This window comes from Alligator mississippiensis, chromosome 1 (assembly GCF_030867095.1).
Source record: "Alligator mississippiensis isolate rAllMis1 chromosome 1, rAllMis1, whole genome shotgun sequence".
Taxonomy (NCBI): domain Eukaryota; kingdom Metazoa; phylum Chordata; order Crocodylia; family Alligatoridae; genus Alligator; species Alligator mississippiensis.
The window spans coordinates 467,131,226-467,149,904 of NC_081824.1; the positions used below are offsets into that span (position 1 = coordinate 467,131,226).

At 55.5% G+C, this 18,679-nt stretch overlaps 1 protein-coding gene across 2 annotated transcripts in view; it reads right to left on the reverse strand.

Moving 5' to 3' along the window:
• Positions 1-12,651: 12,651 nt before the first annotated feature.
• Positions 12,652-18,679, reverse strand: part of PLEKHB1 (pleckstrin homology domain containing B1) — a 32,476-nt gene continuing 26,448 nt past the window's right edge. For both annotated transcript variants that reach the window (XM_019488346.2, XM_006259158.4), the window contains exon 7: positions 12,652-17,354. In XM_019488346.2, coding sequence (XP_019343891.1) covers positions 17,218-17,354 — 137 coding nt within the window. In that variant the 3' untranslated portion in view covers positions 12,652-17,217. The remainder of the gene's footprint in view (positions 17,355-18,679) is intronic.

Below are 18,679 nucleotides of genomic sequence, written 5' to 3' on the forward strand. Positions count from 1 at the left end.
TTTTGCTCCTCCAGTAGACATCAGGACTTGCTCCCATTTCTGATGCTCAAGGGGGGTTTGCAGGTCTCAGCTGGGGACAGCTGACAGCATTGTAAGCCACCGTGGCATCTGAGGTTTCACACTGACATGGTATAGCCCTGGGCTGTGCCAACCGGGTGCCCTGTGCCCTTCTCCAGTTCACCCCCCTCCTCGCTGCCTCGTCTCAGGGGTGGTCAGACCCTATCTCTTCTGACCCTGCACCCCTCATCCTCTGTCTGGGTAAAGCTGATACACCGACTGCATTTGTCTGTATTTGAGGTGGCTGCTGTGAGTCGAGCACGGGGACCCCAGAGCTGCCCTCGCTTTGGAGACTTGGCAGTCCATCCAACTGCCCCGATGGGCTTTCAAGAGAGACTTCCCTGGCTGGCATCGCAGTGACATGGGAACAGCCCAGAGCTGATGGGGACGGGTGCAGCGCAGAGGTGTAGCAGGGGCCTTGTGTTTGGCACAAGCATTTGAGACAGTGGTTTGTTTGGTTTTTTTGCAATATAGATCTACATATACAGATATAATACTTTACCTCCAACACTGCCAAGCAGCCTTTGTGGTTCACTTGGCAGATCAAAGCACACTAAAATCCAGTTCCAGAGTGATGCTGGTACACAGCTGTTAGCTAGATGGGTGCAAATCTGCCCTGGCTTCTGCCTTCCAGAGGACCGTTCAGGTGAGTAGGATATGGCCCAAACTGGGCACAGGACTCTGGGAGGCATCTGCGGTGATGTGTGACACTGAAATGACTCGGGAGCCCCTTAGGAAGCCAGCTCCTTGGGAATCCCTTTGGGGAGAGGGGAGGAGTGACGGCACGCGCTTTCGTGGCTGCATCATGTGTCCACACCACATGCAGAGCAGGGTTTAAAGGGCTCTGCTAACGAAGCTCTGGTAGGGCCAGAAGCTAATTCTGCACCTGTTGCCTGCAGCTGGCTGCCCCCGTCTCCAGGGCAGATGCAAGGGAAGCATTTCTGCACCCTGAGGATGGGGAGCTGCTCTGCTTTGGAGACACCTGGGATCCCAGGAGAGGAAGGTTGGCTTCTGGGTAGGGCATAAGCCATTCACATCAGCTGGGTCTCTTCCTGCCTCTGCTTTAGGCTTGGGAAGAACGATACCCTGTGCCTCAGTTTCTCTCATCTGTGAGAGGATTCTCCTGTGTCCTGGGGCTATGCGAGGTTGAATGAATACCAGGAGGATCGTGGGACCACATGCATAGGTAGCTACAACAATTGCAACCTTTTGGCCCTTCAGTGCCATGCTGCCACAGTGATCACGGCCGAGGGGGTGTGGAACGACTGCAGAAAACCTGGAGGACCTCAGGTCACGGCACAAGCCCCCCTGGGCACCCCCCGCCATGTTCTGGCTGATGTCTCGCCTTTCCTGTGGGTATTCTCTGCAAGCAAACCCAGGCTTGGAAACCACCATCACAGGTGAGGAGAAGAGAATAGACACCAACTAGGAAGATGCTCGTTGGGGGTCTATCCACAGGGATCCCATCTGGGCTGCTTCCTTCTATCTAAGATGTCTCCAGGCTGGGTTTCTCCTTTAATGCCCAGCTCTGAGGCCAAAATGGCCACACGCAAAGGGTGTTTGTGCCTGAAAGCTTGCAATTAAAGACTTTTTTTTTTTTGCAAAAATCTAGTTGGTCTAATAAAAGATCACCTCTGCCACAAGTCCCGATTGTGTAGACCAATACGGCTGCAACCTTCATACGTGACACGCAGGTGAGTGGCATTCAGCTATTGAAATGTGCAGAGACAACGAAAGGCATCCTGCTTCCCTAGGCACGTCCAGCACCACGCTGAACCGACTGCTGGAATCGGTCCCTGGATCCCATCGAAATCTATGTAAAAATGCAAACTGCAACTTAGAAAGCAATTTCCTTCCTGCTAACTAGTGGGATTTAGGGCCCCCTGGAAGCAGCAGGCAGCTAATGCCTCGCTCACTGCAAGCCCTATCATTTGGCCAGCGGTTGAGCCAGTGCCACGTATTTGAATGCAAACCTGGAGCTGTGCAGGTGCAAAGGCACCTGGCGTTGTAGAGTGGGGGTGTCAGTCTCCGGTGCAGAAGCTCCGTGCCCCTTTTCGGGGAGGGGGGATTGGCACCTGCATCGGTCTGAAAGGCAGGTTAGCCCCACGCAGAGGCATGACCAGGATGGGTTGCTAGCATCTCCATGCACTCCTCTCTCTCTGACCTGTCCCTCTGCAGCTCTCAAGCTGCCCCAGCCTTCCCTGCTACGTGCTGAGGGCTGTTCTCATGACCCCCATCACCACCAGTAGCAAATCTGGCAGTGAGTGAAGTGGTGGCTGCAGTAAAGGGGCACGAGAGAGAGCAGGAAGGGCCGGGCGCTGCAGAGAAACAGCCCAGGGAGAGGGGAACACATGAAGCAGAGTGGAGAAGGGAGACATGCTGGGGTGAGCTGTGCCACAGAAGGCAGATGGACCAGGGGGCACCCTGTCTAGATCAGCGCTCGCAGCCGGGGTCCTGGTCACCCTCCCCTAGTTATGTTGCTGGCCAATGTTTGCCAGGTGGAGCCCAGGCCACCCTGGGGCAACGGGTTGATCTAGATGACCTCTTGAGGTCCTTTCTGTAGCGATCCTCAGGCTCAGTAAAGACCGTCGGGTGTGAAGAAGAAGAAGAACTAAACAACAACTTCTATTGTGGAGCAGTCAGCGAGTCTCTGCAGACCCTTTGTCTCTCTCTAACTTGCTCACTGAGGAACCATCTCTCAGTTCCTAACTTCTTCCGCCTTCTAAGTTAGGGAACATCTGTAAACTATAGCACCGCACCTTCCAGCCATGTTCCCTGTGCCTCGCTCTCTTCTGTGCAACGGGTCAGTGAGTGGGCCGAGCTCTGAGCAGGAGAAGGCGGAGGGAGGCTCGGAGGGAGAGACGGCGTTGGTGTTTAGTTCTGATAGACGTGGCATATCCTTCCCGGAGGAGGTTCCTATGGATCCCTCTCCCATCTCTTGCTACTCCGCATCGGTCCAGTGCGACACCGCTGTCGTGGTGCATTAAGGGAGTAAAGTCAGGGCGGGCTCTCAAGGCTTTGAGTGGCAGGGCCAAAGACTCCCACTGCTTCTGCTAGGAGCCAGTGAAGGGCAGAGCCTGCGAGGGACGTGGTCCTGGTGGCTGCGGGATGCACCAGCATGCATCTAACAGTGCACAGGGATGTGGTCCCCAACCACACACGGGATCAGCGGGATTGCTGACTGGTTCTGAGCATGAAGAAAGGGGAACTGTGCAGGGGGACAGGGATCATGGCATAGACCGTGAGCAAAGGCTCCCCTCTGCTAACCTTGTGACTGTCCCGTGGGCAATACCCCTTTGCATGTCACCTCCACCTTCCACCCTTGCTTGGTGTCAGCAGTTACCAGAGTCTCCTTCTTTTTAAACATCGGGGGAAAGAGGATCTGGGGAAGTGAAAAGCACTTTGATGCTGGGAAAGAGAGTAGCACAACTGATTAGGCAACTGGTTTATAAGTACCTTGAGGATAGCAAAGTGGTAACGAGCAGCCCCCATGGATTTATCAAGTGCAAAGCCATCTAATTTCCTTCCCTGACAGGATAAATTGCCAACTGGGTAACGGAGGAAGCAGCTGGTGCGATTTGTCCCCTGTGCCAGGCTCATAAGCAAGTGAGGGACATAAGATCTTGAAGCTATTCGCCATAAGCTGAGTGCCTGGCTGCAATGCTGTGCTCAGCGAGTCGCCGGCAGGTTTTTGTGGCCAAAACGGGAGGGCAGTTCAAACTGAGCCTTGCAGGCAGCTGTCCTGAGCCTGGGTCTACTACTGTATTTGCATGCATATTACGCTTGCCTTCCCCCCCAAAAATCAACCCTCCAAAATTGGAGTTCCTGAAGCAGGAAAACTGATTTTTTTTCTCCTTTGCTGGAATAGAAGCAGGGAGACACTGCTGTAAGATGGCTACCATCTTGTCTCAGGCAGCAGGAGGAGGGGTAGAGTCCAGCATTTACCTTTCACAGCCACTCTCAAATTGGCAGTTTTTGGCAGCCAAAACCTCTTGCCCATTTGAGAGCGGCTGCAACATGATTGGCGCTGGGCTCCATCCTTCCCGCTTGCTGTTGCCAAAAGATGTTGGCAGCCCCCTTGCAGCGTTGCTTCCCTACAAAGAAGCCAGCTCTGGGCCACGACGCTGGGAAAATCCGGGTTTCCTACCTTCTGCCTTTCGCAGACAAGGCCTGTGTTTTATTCGGGAGTGACACTGAGTTGGGAGGGATGGTAAGCCCTCGAAAGGCCGGCGTTATAACCCAGAGCAGTGCTCCGCAGTAAATGCAATCGGATGAAGCCCACGGAGAAAACGCTGCAGAGAAAGGGGGAGATCCCCATGAATGAGCAGGGGCTAAGGGGACAGGTCGAAGGCTTTGGGGGTGTTTACGGGAGGCAAGAGAAGGCAGGGAAGCGGGACGTGTCAGTAAGGAAAAATGCAGCGATCACTTGTGCGTTGCAGATCTGAAACTCTGTGCCTCAGTTTCCCCACCTACCCAGAAAGGGGGCTTTGCAGGCTGTCGCTGAAATGCCCCATGCAAGAGCTTTGCAGTGGTCACCGTTTTCTTCTCAGTTACTCTCTTTGCCTTCCCGCTGGGCCTGGCCCAGCTTGGGGAGCGCTGGCTGGAGGGCAGAGAAAGGCACTGGGCGTCAGGGACCTGAGCTGTGCGTGCCCGGCTCCACTGCTGGCTCGTCCTGCCCTGGGGCAGGTGGTCTGGGCCCGTTCACAAGGGGCCTGGTGAGGCACCCAGAGAAATCAAGGCAGCCCAGGTTGCTGTATCGGTCCCAGTGCAGCCATAAATAAAATGGCTTGAGCCACAGGTGTGGGCAAGAGTGCTGCCATGCTGCCCGGCGGCAAATATATTTTGAACCTAAAGTAAAGCTAGGAGGCAGCTGCCATCAAGCAAGCAAAAGTTAATCTTAGAAGCTCATGCACACAGTCAAGTCATGCATTCAAATTGCTCGCTCAAGCAGCGGCTGACTGGAAAGCCCAGACCTCATCTCTGTGCCTCAGTTTCCCAGCCTGGAAGTAGGGAGGCATCACCGCCTCCATCTCCCAGTGGCGCTGGGAGGTTTGCTTGATGTCTGCTGTGTGCCAGGAGCCTGAGGAAAGGCTCCCACCTTGGAGGACTGGCTCTGCCTTGTAATGATGGACTCCTGCCCTGACCTCAGTGGAGCCGCTCCAGTGACACCAGTGGAACCGAATTTGGCCCTTGATCCTCAGGGACCGGTTCCCTCGCGCGGCTGTTATTGCTGCTACGCCTGCAAGGAGAAGCAGGGTTGTTGCTTGTCGAGGAAAGTCGGGGAGCCCAAATGCTTGGTTGTTCTGCGCGAGGAGTCAGGGGCAAAGCGGGGGCCGCACGGCTGAGCTTGTGATGCTGATCCTGCTCGTGCCTCCCCGGGAGAGGATGCAGGGGAGGAGAGCGTCACCGGGAGCTTTTTGGCGCCGTGGTCTGGGTCGCCCCATTCTCCGCAGCCCCTCTCTCTCCTCCAGCTCTGCAGCAGGGTCCCTTAGCCTCACTCATGCCTCTAATTCCTTCTCCGTGTCTTTACCAGCTCTTGGGGAGAGGGAGCGGGGAGACATGTGCTGCTTCTCAGTGCCCCTTCATGCTGCGTGAGGATGGGCAGTGGGAGGAATGGGAGACAGGCTGTCAGGGGGGTTTGGCCGGGCTCGGGAAGCCCGCAGCATCTCCTGCTCCACACAGAGTCCGCGGCGTGCATGCTTTTGTAAGAGGCGGCAGTGAGTTTCACCATCATCCCCAGTCACAGCACACAAGCCCCTGGCTGCATGGCCTGGCCGCTGCGTGTTGCACACCCACAGCACGGGGACGCGTTGGGTGTGAAAGCACTGCAGGAAGACACCCTATCCCTCTTCCCCATCCCCTCTGGCCTCGTCGTGGACCCCCAGACTTCCTCAGGGGTTGGAGAGGAGTGGAAGCAGCAGGAACTGGTGGGCTCCCACTATCCGTGACTGTGTCCTTCATGTCCCCTGCATCATCTGCCAGGGGCATGGCACCCTGCCCCTGGAAGGGGGTGCGGAGAGGGGTGCACCGGGGTGCTGGCTCTTTTCCAGCCCTGGCTGCTGGGAGCTGAGCATTCGGCCTGGTTCCTCGTTCGTGGGATGCCATCTAGTGGCACGTCGCTTCCGGGACACGGCAGAGAAGCCACGGCAGGTTCAGGCAGCCACAACACTGCCTGGGAGAGCAGTGACACGGGGTTGTCGTCCCAGCCACCCCCATCCCTGCCGGGCTTGGTGTACGGCAGCTCGCTCGCATCAGCTCAGCCACGTGGCATCAGCACTGGCATCAGCACTGGCCATGGCAAAAGGGTGCGTACTGCCCCGTTGGTCTCCAAGGGCAGTGGGGGTGAGGGCAGGCCAGGGCACCCACCGAGACCCTCGGGGAGGCGAAGCTGGTCCTGAGCACACAGGGTTGGGCCCGGATGCAGCAGCGAGGCTGGAAGGCAGTGGCCGGGTTTCCCCGTGGGAGCCTTGCTCCTTTGCGAGTGGGTAAGGTAACTAGTAGGGTGAAAGTGCTAGACTTTAGGAAAGCTGATCTCAATGATCTCAGGCGATTAGTCAAGGACACACTGCAGAGTAGGAGTTTTGAAGGGATGGGAGCCCAAGAAGGGTGGCTGTGCCTTAAGGAAACGATCCTTCGGGCACAAAGCAAAACGATCCCCTAGCAAGGCAAAAGAGGGAAAGGGGCCAGGAGGCTTCCATGGCTGACCAGAGAAATCCAGGGCAGCCTAAGGGCCAAAAGGGGAGCACATAAAAAGTGGAAACAGGGAGAGATCACCAAAGACGAATATACCTCCTCTGCTCGTGCTTGTAGGGAGGCAGTTAGATGGGCCAAAGCTACCATGGAGCTGAGGATGGCAACCCAAGTAAAAGACAACAAGAAATTGTTTTTTAGATATATTGGGAGTAAAAGGAAGGCCCAGGGAGGAATAGGACCCCTGCTAAATGGGCAGAAGCAATTGGTGACGGACAGGGGGGACAAGGCTGAACTCCTCAACGAGTTCTTTGCCTCAGTGTTCCTAAGCGAGGGGCACGACAAGTCTTTCACTGGGGTTGTAGAGAGGCAGCAGCAAGGCGCCAGACTGCCATGTGTAGATCCTGAGGTGGTGCAGAGTCACTTGGAGGAGCTGGACAAATTATGCCGAGGGGAAACCAGCACGGGTTCGTGGCAGGCAGATCGTGCCTGACCAATCTAGTCTCTTTTTATGACCAGGTTACGAAACGCCTGGACACAGGAGGAGGGGTGGATGTCGTGTACTTAGACTTCAGGAAGGCCTTCGATATGGTATCCCACCCCATACTGGTGAACAAGTTAAGAGGCTGTGACTTGGATGACTGCACGGTCCGGTGGGTGGCGAATTGGCTAGAGGGTCGCACCCAGAGAGTCATGGTGGATGGGTTGGCTTCGACCTGGAAGGGTGTGGGCAGTGGGGTCCCGCAGGGCTCGGTCCTTGGACCGATACTCTTTAATGTCTTCATCAGCGACTTGGACGAGGGAGTCAAATGTACTCTGTCCAAGTTTGCAGATGACACAAAGCTATGGGGAGAAGTGGACACGCCAGAGGGCAGGGAACAGCTGCAAGCAGACCTGGACAGGTTGGACAAGTGGGCAGAAAACAACAGGATGCAGTTCAACAAGGAGAAATGCAAAGTGCTGCACCTAGGGAGGAAAAATGTCCAGCACACCTACAGCCTAGGGAATGACCTGCTGGGTGGCACAGAGGTGGAAAGGGATCTTGGAGTCCTAGTGGACTCCAAGATGAACATGAGCCGGCAGTGTGACAAAGCCATCAGAAAAGCCAATGGCACTTTATCGTGCATCAGCAGATGCATGACGAATAGGTCCAAGGAGGTGATACTTCCCCTTTATCGGGCGCTGGTCAGACCGCAGTTGGAGTACTGCATGCAATTCTGGGCACCACACTTCAAGAAGGATGAGGATAACCTGGAGAGGGTCCAGAGAAGGGCAACTCGTATGGTCAAGGGCCTGCAGACCAAGCCCTACGAGGAGAGACTAGAGAAACTGGACCTTTTCAGCCTCCACAAGAGAAGGTTGAGAGACGACCTTGTGGCTGCCTATAAGTTCATCACGGGGGCACAGAAGGGAATTGGTGAGGATTTATTCACCAAGGCGCCCCCGGGGGTTACAAGAAATAATGGCCACAAGCTAGCAGAGAGCAGATTTAGACTGGACATTAGGAAGAACTTCTTCACAGTTCGAGTGGCCAAGGTCTGGAACGGGCTCCCAAGGGAGGTGGTGCTCTCCCCTACCCTGGGGGTTTTCAAGAGGAGGTTGGATAGGCATCTAGCTGGGGTCATCTAGACCCAGCACTCTTTCCTGCCTATGCAGGGGGTCGGACTCGATGATCTATTGAGGTCCCTTCCGACCCTAACATCTATGAATCTATTTGCGCTGGGATCAGCATCGGCTGGGGTGATGCTTTCTTGTGCTCAGCACCGTTGTGGGTCGGGGATTCAACCCAGCTGCCCCGCACCGAACAGGCAACTTCTGCCCCAGTCGGCAGGCATCCTCAGGGCTCGTTCTGTCACATCCCTCACAAGGGGAGGCCCCAAACCCCTTCTCCCCATGGACTCGGGGTGGAGGGCTGAGGCTGTACCCACTCGAAACAGCAACTCAGGTCACCTCCGGCCGGGAGGAGCCAGCCAGCTCCAAGAACATTGTAAAAGCCTATTTTTTATTTGAAAATATCAAACAGGCCCCTTGGACTCGTGGTAGAGGAGATATCCTTTATTAGACCAACTAGATTTTTGCAAAAAAAAAAAAAAGTCTTTAATTGCAAGCTACCACGACCCCAGTTGTCTTTCCTGCCTGGTGCAGGGGGCTGGACCCGATGATCTTCCAAGATCCCTTCCGGCCTTGCAATCTAGGAATCAGTCTGGGAATCAATGAGTCCCGATTGCTTTTTCCTCCAGACCAATACGGCTGCACCCTGGATACCTGAAACAAGCCCCTTTTCATTCAAGACATATCAGCTGGCTCTAGCCCATGCCAACACAGGTTTGGCCATCAAGGAATCGCCTCCTTCAACGCTTTCTTATTCAGGTTGTGTGTGCCTTTTTACCCAGGATGGCTTGGGGTGGGGGGGTGACCCTTTAAATCTGGCAGAAGCGAATGGCTTTAAGTGGTCATTTCACAAGGACCGGCTGGTGGGAACATGCCTTTATTTCCTGGCTGGTGAGGACTTGCTCTGTTTCCTTCTCATCTCTCGCTGAGGCCTGTGGCTGCAGTGTGCCGTGGGCAGGTATCGAGTTGCTGTCAGTCTGCATGGATGCGGAGGGGAGGTGTTAAGGTTTTTCTGGGTTATTGGGGGGGGGGTTTGCTTTTAATCAGTTTGGCCTTAACAGAGCTGGCTTCTCTTTCCTTGCTCTACCCTCTCAAGGGTGCTGAGTCTCGTGTTTGGTTGCAATCTTGGTCTCAACTCAATGCCTCCTGTCGACCGGGGTCCGTACAAGTGCCGGCAGCTTTGCTGTCTGTTTTCCTCGCTGTTTCCCTTTCCTATGATTTTCTCCCACTCTTTGCAAACGGGTGATGATGATGTTGTCAAATGGCCTCTTGACCTATAACCAAGGACCGCTGGTGAGGCTTTCTCAGGAAGGGTCTGGGGCTGTTGAAGGCCAGCCCGGCTCTCCTCCAAAATAGCCCAGATTGGCTGGTGTTCAACGACCGTTGAAAAGTCTGACTCGTTTCACTTGGTTTGGGGCACGTGGGGAATTAATTGTGCATCTCCGAGTACCGCGTCACTGCCTCTGGCCCTTTCCTGCCCCAGCCTTTAAATTGCAAGCTCCGTTGCTTAGTCCCGTGCCCAGCTCTGATTGATCTCAAGACTTATCTAGACTGGGGAGCTGCCCTGGTGCCATCCATGGCTGGCAACAGAGCTGTAACCCGCCCTCATGCAGCACAGCCTGGCTTGCCATTTGGTTTCCTAACTTATGGGTAGGTTTACCCTCTGTCCAGACCAGGCCTTCATGACCCCGGCCCCTGGCTCTCCCACTGGCCTGTTGTGGCCACCAGCACTTCCAGGCTATGAAATGGGGGCTCTTCCTCTCCCTCCTGCACCCTCTGTCCTCTCCTTGGTTTGGAAAGGAAGCAATCAGCAAGACGGTCATCTTAAAGAGGATGATGATAATGGTGGTCTTCCTCCGCAGTGGAGAGGGCGGCACGCAGCTGAGCAGGGAATCAGCCCCACGCGTCTGCTTTACTCCCTCCTGATTTTCCAAAGCTCTGAGTAAGACCTGAGAGGGTAAGACGTGGGCTCTGGGTTGCAGCACTTTCCTGCCCAAGCGCAGGGGGGCTGGACCTGATGATCTGTAAGGTCCCGTCCAGCCCTGAACAACTACGAAACTTCTCAGGGCTGCGGTGCAGGCAGGGTTTCCCCCTCCTCTGCCTTTCAGTCCTCCTTCGCTTTTCCCAGGCTTCTGCCTTGCTGGGGAAAAGCACGGAGCGAACCGAGAGGCAAAGCCATGAGGACCACCCGTGCAAGGGGCCCGGGGCTGGGGGGAATGAAAAACGCCACTTCCCCCCCTCACTTGGGGTCTTAAGGAGAAACCAGCCAGCTCACGTGGCTGGCCAGCAGCTGGTTCTGCACACATCTGGCTTCACCCACTTAAATATTTAAGAGCAAGAAGCCACCAAACCCTAGTGCTCTCCTTGAGCCTGTGATTCATGGGCGAGGGGAGACAACTCCATCCTCCTTCCTGCCGCTGGGCTCCAAGCTGGCATCTCTGATGAAGCCAAACTTTCCAGGAAGCCCGGCGGTGACTTCCCTGAACTTTCTCAGAAATGAGGCATCAGGCTTATCCAGGGCAGCCAGGAGGATTTCCATCTGGACCCAGTAGCTCCGACCATGTGTCGGATGGTTGTTATGGGGCCCAGAGGTGGCAACCACTGGACTGACACTGGTGGGTGTAGGTCCCGTCTAGTGCCCAACGAGTCTGTGCTCCTGGGGTCTCCCCGCCAACAGGCTTCTTGGGTGATCCTGCACAGTGGCTTATTCTGTCCATGACTTGGTTTTGCTAGTGCAGTTGCACTTAGGAACATGGGCAAGTTGGGCTGGAAGGGACCTCATGAGCAAGGTCATCGAGTCCAGCCCCCTGCTCAGGGCAGGCTCATCCTTGACTATAAACCATCCCAGCCAAGCGTCTGTCTAATCTGCTCTTGAAAGTTTCCAGGGATGGAGACTCCAGAATCCAGTGCTGGTCCAGGGCTTGATCACCCTCGTAGTCAGAAAGTTCCTCATCTCCCACCTAAATTTCCTCCGCTGCAGCTTGAGGCCATCGCACCTAGTCCTGTCTCCTACAGCCACAGAATAAAGGCCTTGCAATATGAATTGCACTCTTATTTTTCTGTCATCAAAAAACAAGTGAGATCTGGCATTTTCTAGGGGGTCCTTGAGGCTGGAAAGGTGGAGACCCACTGCCCTAGGGCTGAGAAGCACACTTGAAAGGTGTGTTGAGTTTTTCTTACCTTCTAAGCCTACTCTCTGATACCCTGGTTGAGCAATGTGGGAAAGTCCAGAGGGATCACAACCTTTGCCCCTTGTTCATGACCCCGGGTTGAGAGCCTGTGACTTCTTTGCCCTCACCCTTCAGCTGATGGGTGAGGAAGTGGAGCAAAGTGGCAGGCTCTTCTGTTCATGTGGACAACCGGAGCTCTTGCAAGAGCTAGCAGAGTTAGTCATTGACCACTAGAGTTAGTCATTTGGCCCCTAGGGTGGCCAAAATTTGGAACGGGCTCCCAAGGGAGGTGGTGCTCTCCCCTACCTTGGGGGTCTTCAAGAGGAGGTTAGATAGGCATCTGGCTGGGGGCATCTAGACCCAGCACTCTTTCCTGCCCAGGCAGGGGGTCGGACTCGATGATCTGTTGAGGTCCCTTCCCACCCTACATCTATGAATCTGTGACTTCACCTGCAATATAAGGGCAGGATTGGGGTAGGGCTGCCTGGACAGGATTGAGGATACGGCAGGTCCTGGATGGAAGCTAGGGGCAGCGGAGCGGAGCTCTGTTGCAGTCATGAATTGCAGATGGTGCCGTCTCCGGGGAGGGAGGCTGGACACTCATTGAAGCACCATGCTGTGCTCAGGACAGGTAGGGATTTGGCCCGTTCACCACAAGCGGGTATTGGTGGGTCTCTAAGGAGGCAGCTGTGTGTTTCCTCCTCTCCAGAGTCTTGGAGGAGTCTTCAAAGTGCTCTACCAGTAGCTTCAACACCTTCCACCCCGCAGAACGGCATCCTTTATCAGCTCATCCTGAGCAGCTGGACTCAGGCCGTGCCGTTACCCTGCTCCCTACAGAGCTTCCAACGTCTGTTTGCATCGGTAACTAGTTGGTGGAAATAGCGCCCAAGAAGGTTGAGTCTGAGAGGCTCAAGGCAATAAGCAACTCCATTAACCTGGTGTTCAGCTAAGAACCACGCTGCGGCGGGGAAGAAGTGTGTCCCAAGATCTCCTTGCCTAGACGACGAGTCTGTGTTGAATCTTGAATCTAATCTTGAATTCACACTTCTCGCTGGAAACTCCCAATGGCGCCGTGCTCGCTCCGACCCGACACAGGAAAAAGAAGCCACACGCTCCACAACACTTAGCGAAGAGTCACCTTTTATTAGATTTTTTTTTTTTTTTAAATAGCCTTTGTTCTCCAAAATATACACAAATTTAGTGAATTTACAGCGACGGCAATGCAGCAGAACTCTGCCCTGCGAGACACATGCGCACACACACAAAAGAAAAAAAAGAGAGAAAAGGACGTGGCAAGAAAACACCAGTATCTTGGCATTAAGGATGCTACGATCTCCTATTAAGGAAAGCGACTGTACCCATGAGAACTGAACCGAAGTGGGTCAAGATACAGCTGGACAGAAAGGCTGGCTAAATTTCCTAGCAACAGCAAACAGAAAGGTGGGAGAGAGCAAGCAAAACTCCTGTTTCAGTCGGTCCGAGTCGCTGGTAGGTGTCCCCCACAATCTGTAGCTCTCCCAGAGTCAAACTGACTTGAAGAGGCTGCGGTCTATATGTTTTAGGGCCTTTGTGCCTCTTGAGGGTGGGGTAAAGAGCTTGAGACGCCCCCAGAGGCTCGGGAGCATCGGCCTTGCTCAGGGTCGAGGCAGACAGGGCGTTGCTGCACCGGGGCTCATTTTACGTGATGCTCGCAGGTACTGGCTGCTCCTTCCTCAGCCCCCGATGCCACGTCCGTGGTGGGGTCCTTGGCCCTGACCATGCCCCAGCCAGCCAGCCAGCCTCTGGGAGCCCAGAGATCTTGGGGTGCCGATGTCGGCTCCCCCCGGACCCTGGTCTGGAGGAGAAGGGGAAAGTCTGTCCTCCTTTTCCTCCCCTCCCAAACTGCGCAGGTCGCAGTAGAAATGAACCTTGTCCTTTGCTCTACCAACCCCCTGTGGGCAGGCACGCCTTCAATCATCTAGGCCAGGGGTGGGCAAAATGCAGCCCGGGGGCCAGATGCGGCTCACCAGGCCACTCTATCCAACCTGCGGGGCCCCTAAAAAATTTAGAAAATTAGTATTTATCTGCCCCTGGCTGCCTGTCATGTGGCCCTCGATGGCTTGCCAAAACTCAGTAAGCGGCCCTCCATTCAAAATAATTGCCCACCCCTGATCTAGGCTCTTAGCCACAGACAAGGAGGTGTGATGTTCACTTAAGTCCGTAACGCTGCCGGCGTTCCTGCGCCACCGTGGTACGTGCCTCTGTCTCTCCTAAAATGAGCTTGCAATGGCTAAGACTGCTTCTCCTCACTCTAACCCTGTCTGCTGGTGTAGGCTTACCTGCCTGACTTGCACATAAGGAAATCACTTGCTGAAACGTGTAAACTGTGCCATCCACCCTCTTTTGGGAAAAGACCTACCACCAGTTGAATGCTACAGTGTGTTGCTGCTGGGAGATGCCTCTTTCCCCCACAGAGAGAGAGAAGGTCTTGCAAACCCAGAAGGGCTGCTCTGAAGTCCCCGGAGCTGCTACTGGGGTGACAGACTGGATATCCAGCCCAGGTGTCTTTTCACCGGGGTGGCAGACATCCAGCCCAGATGATCCCTGATAGCCTTGTAGGAGCTGACAAAAGAAATAACTCCAAGGGGGGCTGGGCCTGTGCTAATAAGCGCCCTTGGGGCGATGCCCAGAGTCAGGGTGTATCAGCCCTGATGGAGCGGGAGATCACGCGAGGTGCAATTGTAGGAGGGATCATTAGTGGCTGGGATTAAGGTCTGGAGCTCTAGAGAAACAGCATCAGAGGTGCCGGAGACACAAGCAGAAGGCAGTTGCGATGCAGTGCTGTACAATGCACCAGAGGCTCTTGGGGCAAAGGCTTGCTACTGGATTGCAGCGGGGTCCTGGAAAACCCAAGGGGTGTAACCACCTCCTCTTCCTGCCCACAGAGGGGGTAAGAGATGGAGGAAAGTACGTGGTGTCAGGCCTTCTAGCTCCCACCTCTGCCATTGTGCAGCGTGCACCTGCCTCTTGAAATGCAAAGTGATGGCGGGTGAGCTGTGGTCCCTCCCTGGGTGCCCCCTCCTCCAGGCTGGGGGCACAGGGAAGGCATCCTGCCAGCCCCCCCTACTCACTCTGCACCCTCTTCCTCCTCCGCTCCTCCCACACACCGAGGGTCTGCATCAGGCCCTCAGCTCTGCAGAGTTGAGCGCTACAGCGTGGAAGTGCTCATCTGCTCAGGCAGCAAAAGGGGAGAAGCCAGGTAACAGGAGAAGCAGAGTAAGCCCCCTTCCCCCTCTACCCCCCATTAGGAAGCCTGACTCCTTCCATTATAATCGTTTTGGGTCACGCTTGGGGATGCTCATGCTTTTCTGGGGCTGCATTTGGGAGTCTACTTGGAATAAGAAGTTTGCAAAAGACACGGGCTCCTCATGTAAAACAGAAAAAAAATCCTGCCGCCACTGAACCTGAACGTCCTCACGTCTGGGTGGAAAAGGTGCAGTGGGGCAGATGTGCTGGCAGAGAAAGGCTTTGAGGGGCCTGAGGCTTGGGCAGATGCCAGTGTGAGGTGCAATGAAGCTGTTGCTGGTGAGGCAGGCGGAAGCCAAGGACAGCGAGAAGATGAGCGGCAAGAAGCAGTGATGGAGGGGGCGCAGGATGGGGAGCAGCAGTGGAGGAGACTGGGACCGAGTGGGTGAAGAGTGGGCTGGGAGCAGCTGGCAAGGGAAGAAGAGCTTGGGGAAATGTGGGAGGCCGAGGGAAAGCAGCGGGGGCGAGGAGCGGACGGTGGGCAGTCTTCTTGCGCTGTCCTTGAGAACCACGGAAAATGCAGCTTTGTCAGAGCACACGGAAAGTAAAGGAGGGCTGGACACCAAGTCAGTCTAGCCTTGCCTTGCCCTCTTTAAACACTTTGTCTTTTTAATCTTGGGAAATCCTCAACAAAAAGCTGCGGCAGGAAACCGTTCAGGAGAAGCACAGGAGTGACCAAGTCCAGGTGGCCTTACGGCCTTTGCTGTGCCCTCTTTGCCCATGCGTGGAGTGGGTGTTTCTACATGGTCAGATACCCTTCCTCAAGCACACCATGCCCCTTTTGTGCTGTCTTTGGCCCGGATGCCAAGACCTCTATCATGCGAGCTATACTGCCGACTGTCCGAAAACAATGATATTGTGCTGGTTAAACAGTCTGTGATCTCTTTCTCTCGTAGTCTCTATACACACACGCACACCAATCTGTGATGTCTCACACTCACTCTCACACCCCTGCTCTACTGCGGGGTAGCGTGCTTCCACCCTGGGGTCCTCTTATACCCATGGGCGATCCTCACGAAGGAGCTGACATGAGGTCCCCTCTTACTGCAAGGCCACCCAAGTGCACGGGTGGAGGAGGCACGGGCAACCTTGACTGCCGCCTGCTCCCTGCTGCCACCTCAATGTCCTTCAACCCCCATTTCCATCAAAGAGGCTGGTGCCTGCAAGCCACCCTCACCCAAGTAGTGGCCCTGATTGTAACAGGCGGCTCCTCTAAGGAAGGGCCACAGTGGGACAAAGCCTTGGTGGCACCTGAATAGGGGTCACTGGCCTGTGAAGCTGCAGAGTGGCAGGAGCCTGCACCTTTCCCTAGTCTTTCTCCTTGCAAGGACCTTGCTGCTGGCAGAGAAGGGGCCTGGATGGGAAGAGTCCCCTTCCAGCCCTCTGGGGTCTACCACAAGGCAGAACAGCATTTGCTATCCCCAGATGCTCAGGGAGCACCTGATGAGGCTTGGGAGTCCTGTGCTGTAAGGGCTGAAGGCTAACCAGCAGGCCAAGCCCTGGGCTTCAGCACCGAGGAAGGGCAGGGGGGCCTCCGTCCTACTGCAGGTCACTTTTTTTTTTTAAACAGGTTTGATGCAAGGGGTATGCAATACATGTTGCACACATGTCCCTGGTAATGTGAGGCACAGAAGGATTTGGCTGCGTTGCATGTTACGTGACACACGCCAAAGGCTTCTGCTCTCCGCTCTCTGTGAACCAGACTAGCTAGAGGCACAGCGCGTACAACCAAGCACCCGGCACCCCCCGCCTGGTGAGACGGGACCCGTGTTGCATCCACAAGCGAAGGCTCAAGCTCTGGGCATGGAGCCGTGGCTTCCTACTCGGACTGATGCAGGACGTTGCTTGCATCCGATCCAGAGGGAGCGCTTGCTACTTCGTGAGTGCCGGCATGTAATGCAGAGGTCTGGGACCCAATGGGCTGAGCAAGGCTGGACCCTCGGTCACTGCCCCACTGCCTCCCACAGAGCTGACCTGCTGAAGATGCAACCCCATCTCTGCTTCAATCCCCTTGGGGGCAGGAAGGGAAAGCCCAAGGTCTGAAGGATGGAGGAGAGGCAGGGGCTGTCGCTTTTGGGGGAGACGGAAAGGCTGGGAAGCACAAGAGACCACGCTACTTCCCTGGGAGAAGAGTATGGATGGGAAGAGCCTGCCTTGGTCAGCCTGGGCTGGGGACACCTGGACTCTGCCGTGTCACGTGTGCTGGGGGAACGAAACGATCGCTGGCCTGGGAGGCGAAGGACAATTTATGTTGCCAACGTACCTAGTCGGGAACGGCAAGCAAAGTGCAGCAGAGTTACTCGGGGGGAGAAGGGAGCCTTACAGGGATCTACGTTACAGGCAGCGCCCCGCCAGCCTCCTGGAGAGAGCCCCGGTCCCGCGCAGAAGGTGGGAGAGCCTTCGCTCAGAACCAGCACGGCATCCACATGAAGGAGCCCAGGGCAGCCCCCGTGGCAGCCCCGGCCAGCAGCCCCAAAGCCATGTGGTCTCCCGACACGCGGTAGGGGTCCTCGCGGACGATCACGTGAGTCACGCCGGGCGCTGAGGGGCATAAACACAGAGATGCAGGATGAGCAGGGAGGACAGTGGCCTGGGGAAGATCCCTCCTTCACCTCCAGCCTGGGAGAGGAGGGAGCCCCCAGCCCAACCCAGGGGGAGCTCTGCCTCCGAACGGCCCGGGGTCCCTCCAGCTCTCAGTTCCTGGGAGATGCTCTTAGGCTCTCAACGTGCTTGGGCAGAGCGGGCAACTTGGCTTCTCTGCTAGACAGTGGCTTTCTGGGGGCTCCTATGAAGACCCCTGTCTGACTGGTGACCTTCTTGACCTACTCTTGGATGGTCTTTGGTGGCTTTTTTGAGGCTTGGTTGGTCAACTGCTTCCAGGAGCTGGCAACCTGGGAGCAGGGGGGTCCAGAAAGGCCGGGTCTCTGCACTGGATCCCTGTATTGGGGGCTGGGAACTCTGCCCGGGGCACTGCGCGCTTGGCTGTTGCTGTGTGCGGTACTCAGGGCTGTTAGGCAGCACCGCGCTGGTCCCAAAAAAGCAGTGGTGGTGAGGCTTTGTCTCTCCTTCAGCTTTGTGGCCACATAGCGAGAGCAACAAACCCCTTAGAGCAGGGAGGTTCCTGCCCAGAGGACCGGCAGGATCACCCCTATCCAAACCATCCTAGAGGCATCCATAATCTATCTTCTTAGTAAATGTACTATCAACCCTAGCACAACACGAGACATTGCACCCAAACCTGCCACAGGTAAAATGGGGGAAATACAGTTGCCGACATCCTGCTTGTGCAAAAGGTTGATACTATAAACTTAAGATATCCCAGGAAGAAGGCATGGTCCCTGCTACAGAGGAAGGCATCCCCCCCTGGTCTGCATCAATCTGACCATGCTTTTCTGGACAAACTTATTGAGTGGTTTAGTAATGACTGCATCCAGTGTGCCCTACGCCATGTAACTGGTGTTGTATGGGACAGCAAGGGAAATCATCCATGTCGGTGAGAGCGCTCTTGGCTGGTCGCACTGTTCCCATGCCGGGGCTTTTGTCCGCGCTGCTGTGCTGGTAGATGACTGGAGTGGGGTGCATTGACGTCACCCTGCGGTGACATAACAACGCGCTACATCACCGTACTGCATGCTACGGCAGCATAGACGCACAGCAATGCAGACATAGGGCAATGCAGGCACGTCACCGGAGAGGCGCACTCCCTGGGTACAGTGCACCACTATGGCGATGTAGCAGCAAAATCTACCCATGCACTGCGTGCACGGAGCAGGACGGGCAGCTACATGAAAGCATGTAACTAAAGCATGACGACGTGTAGACGCGCCCGCATAGACCAGACCTAGGCAGGTACACAACCATCTCAC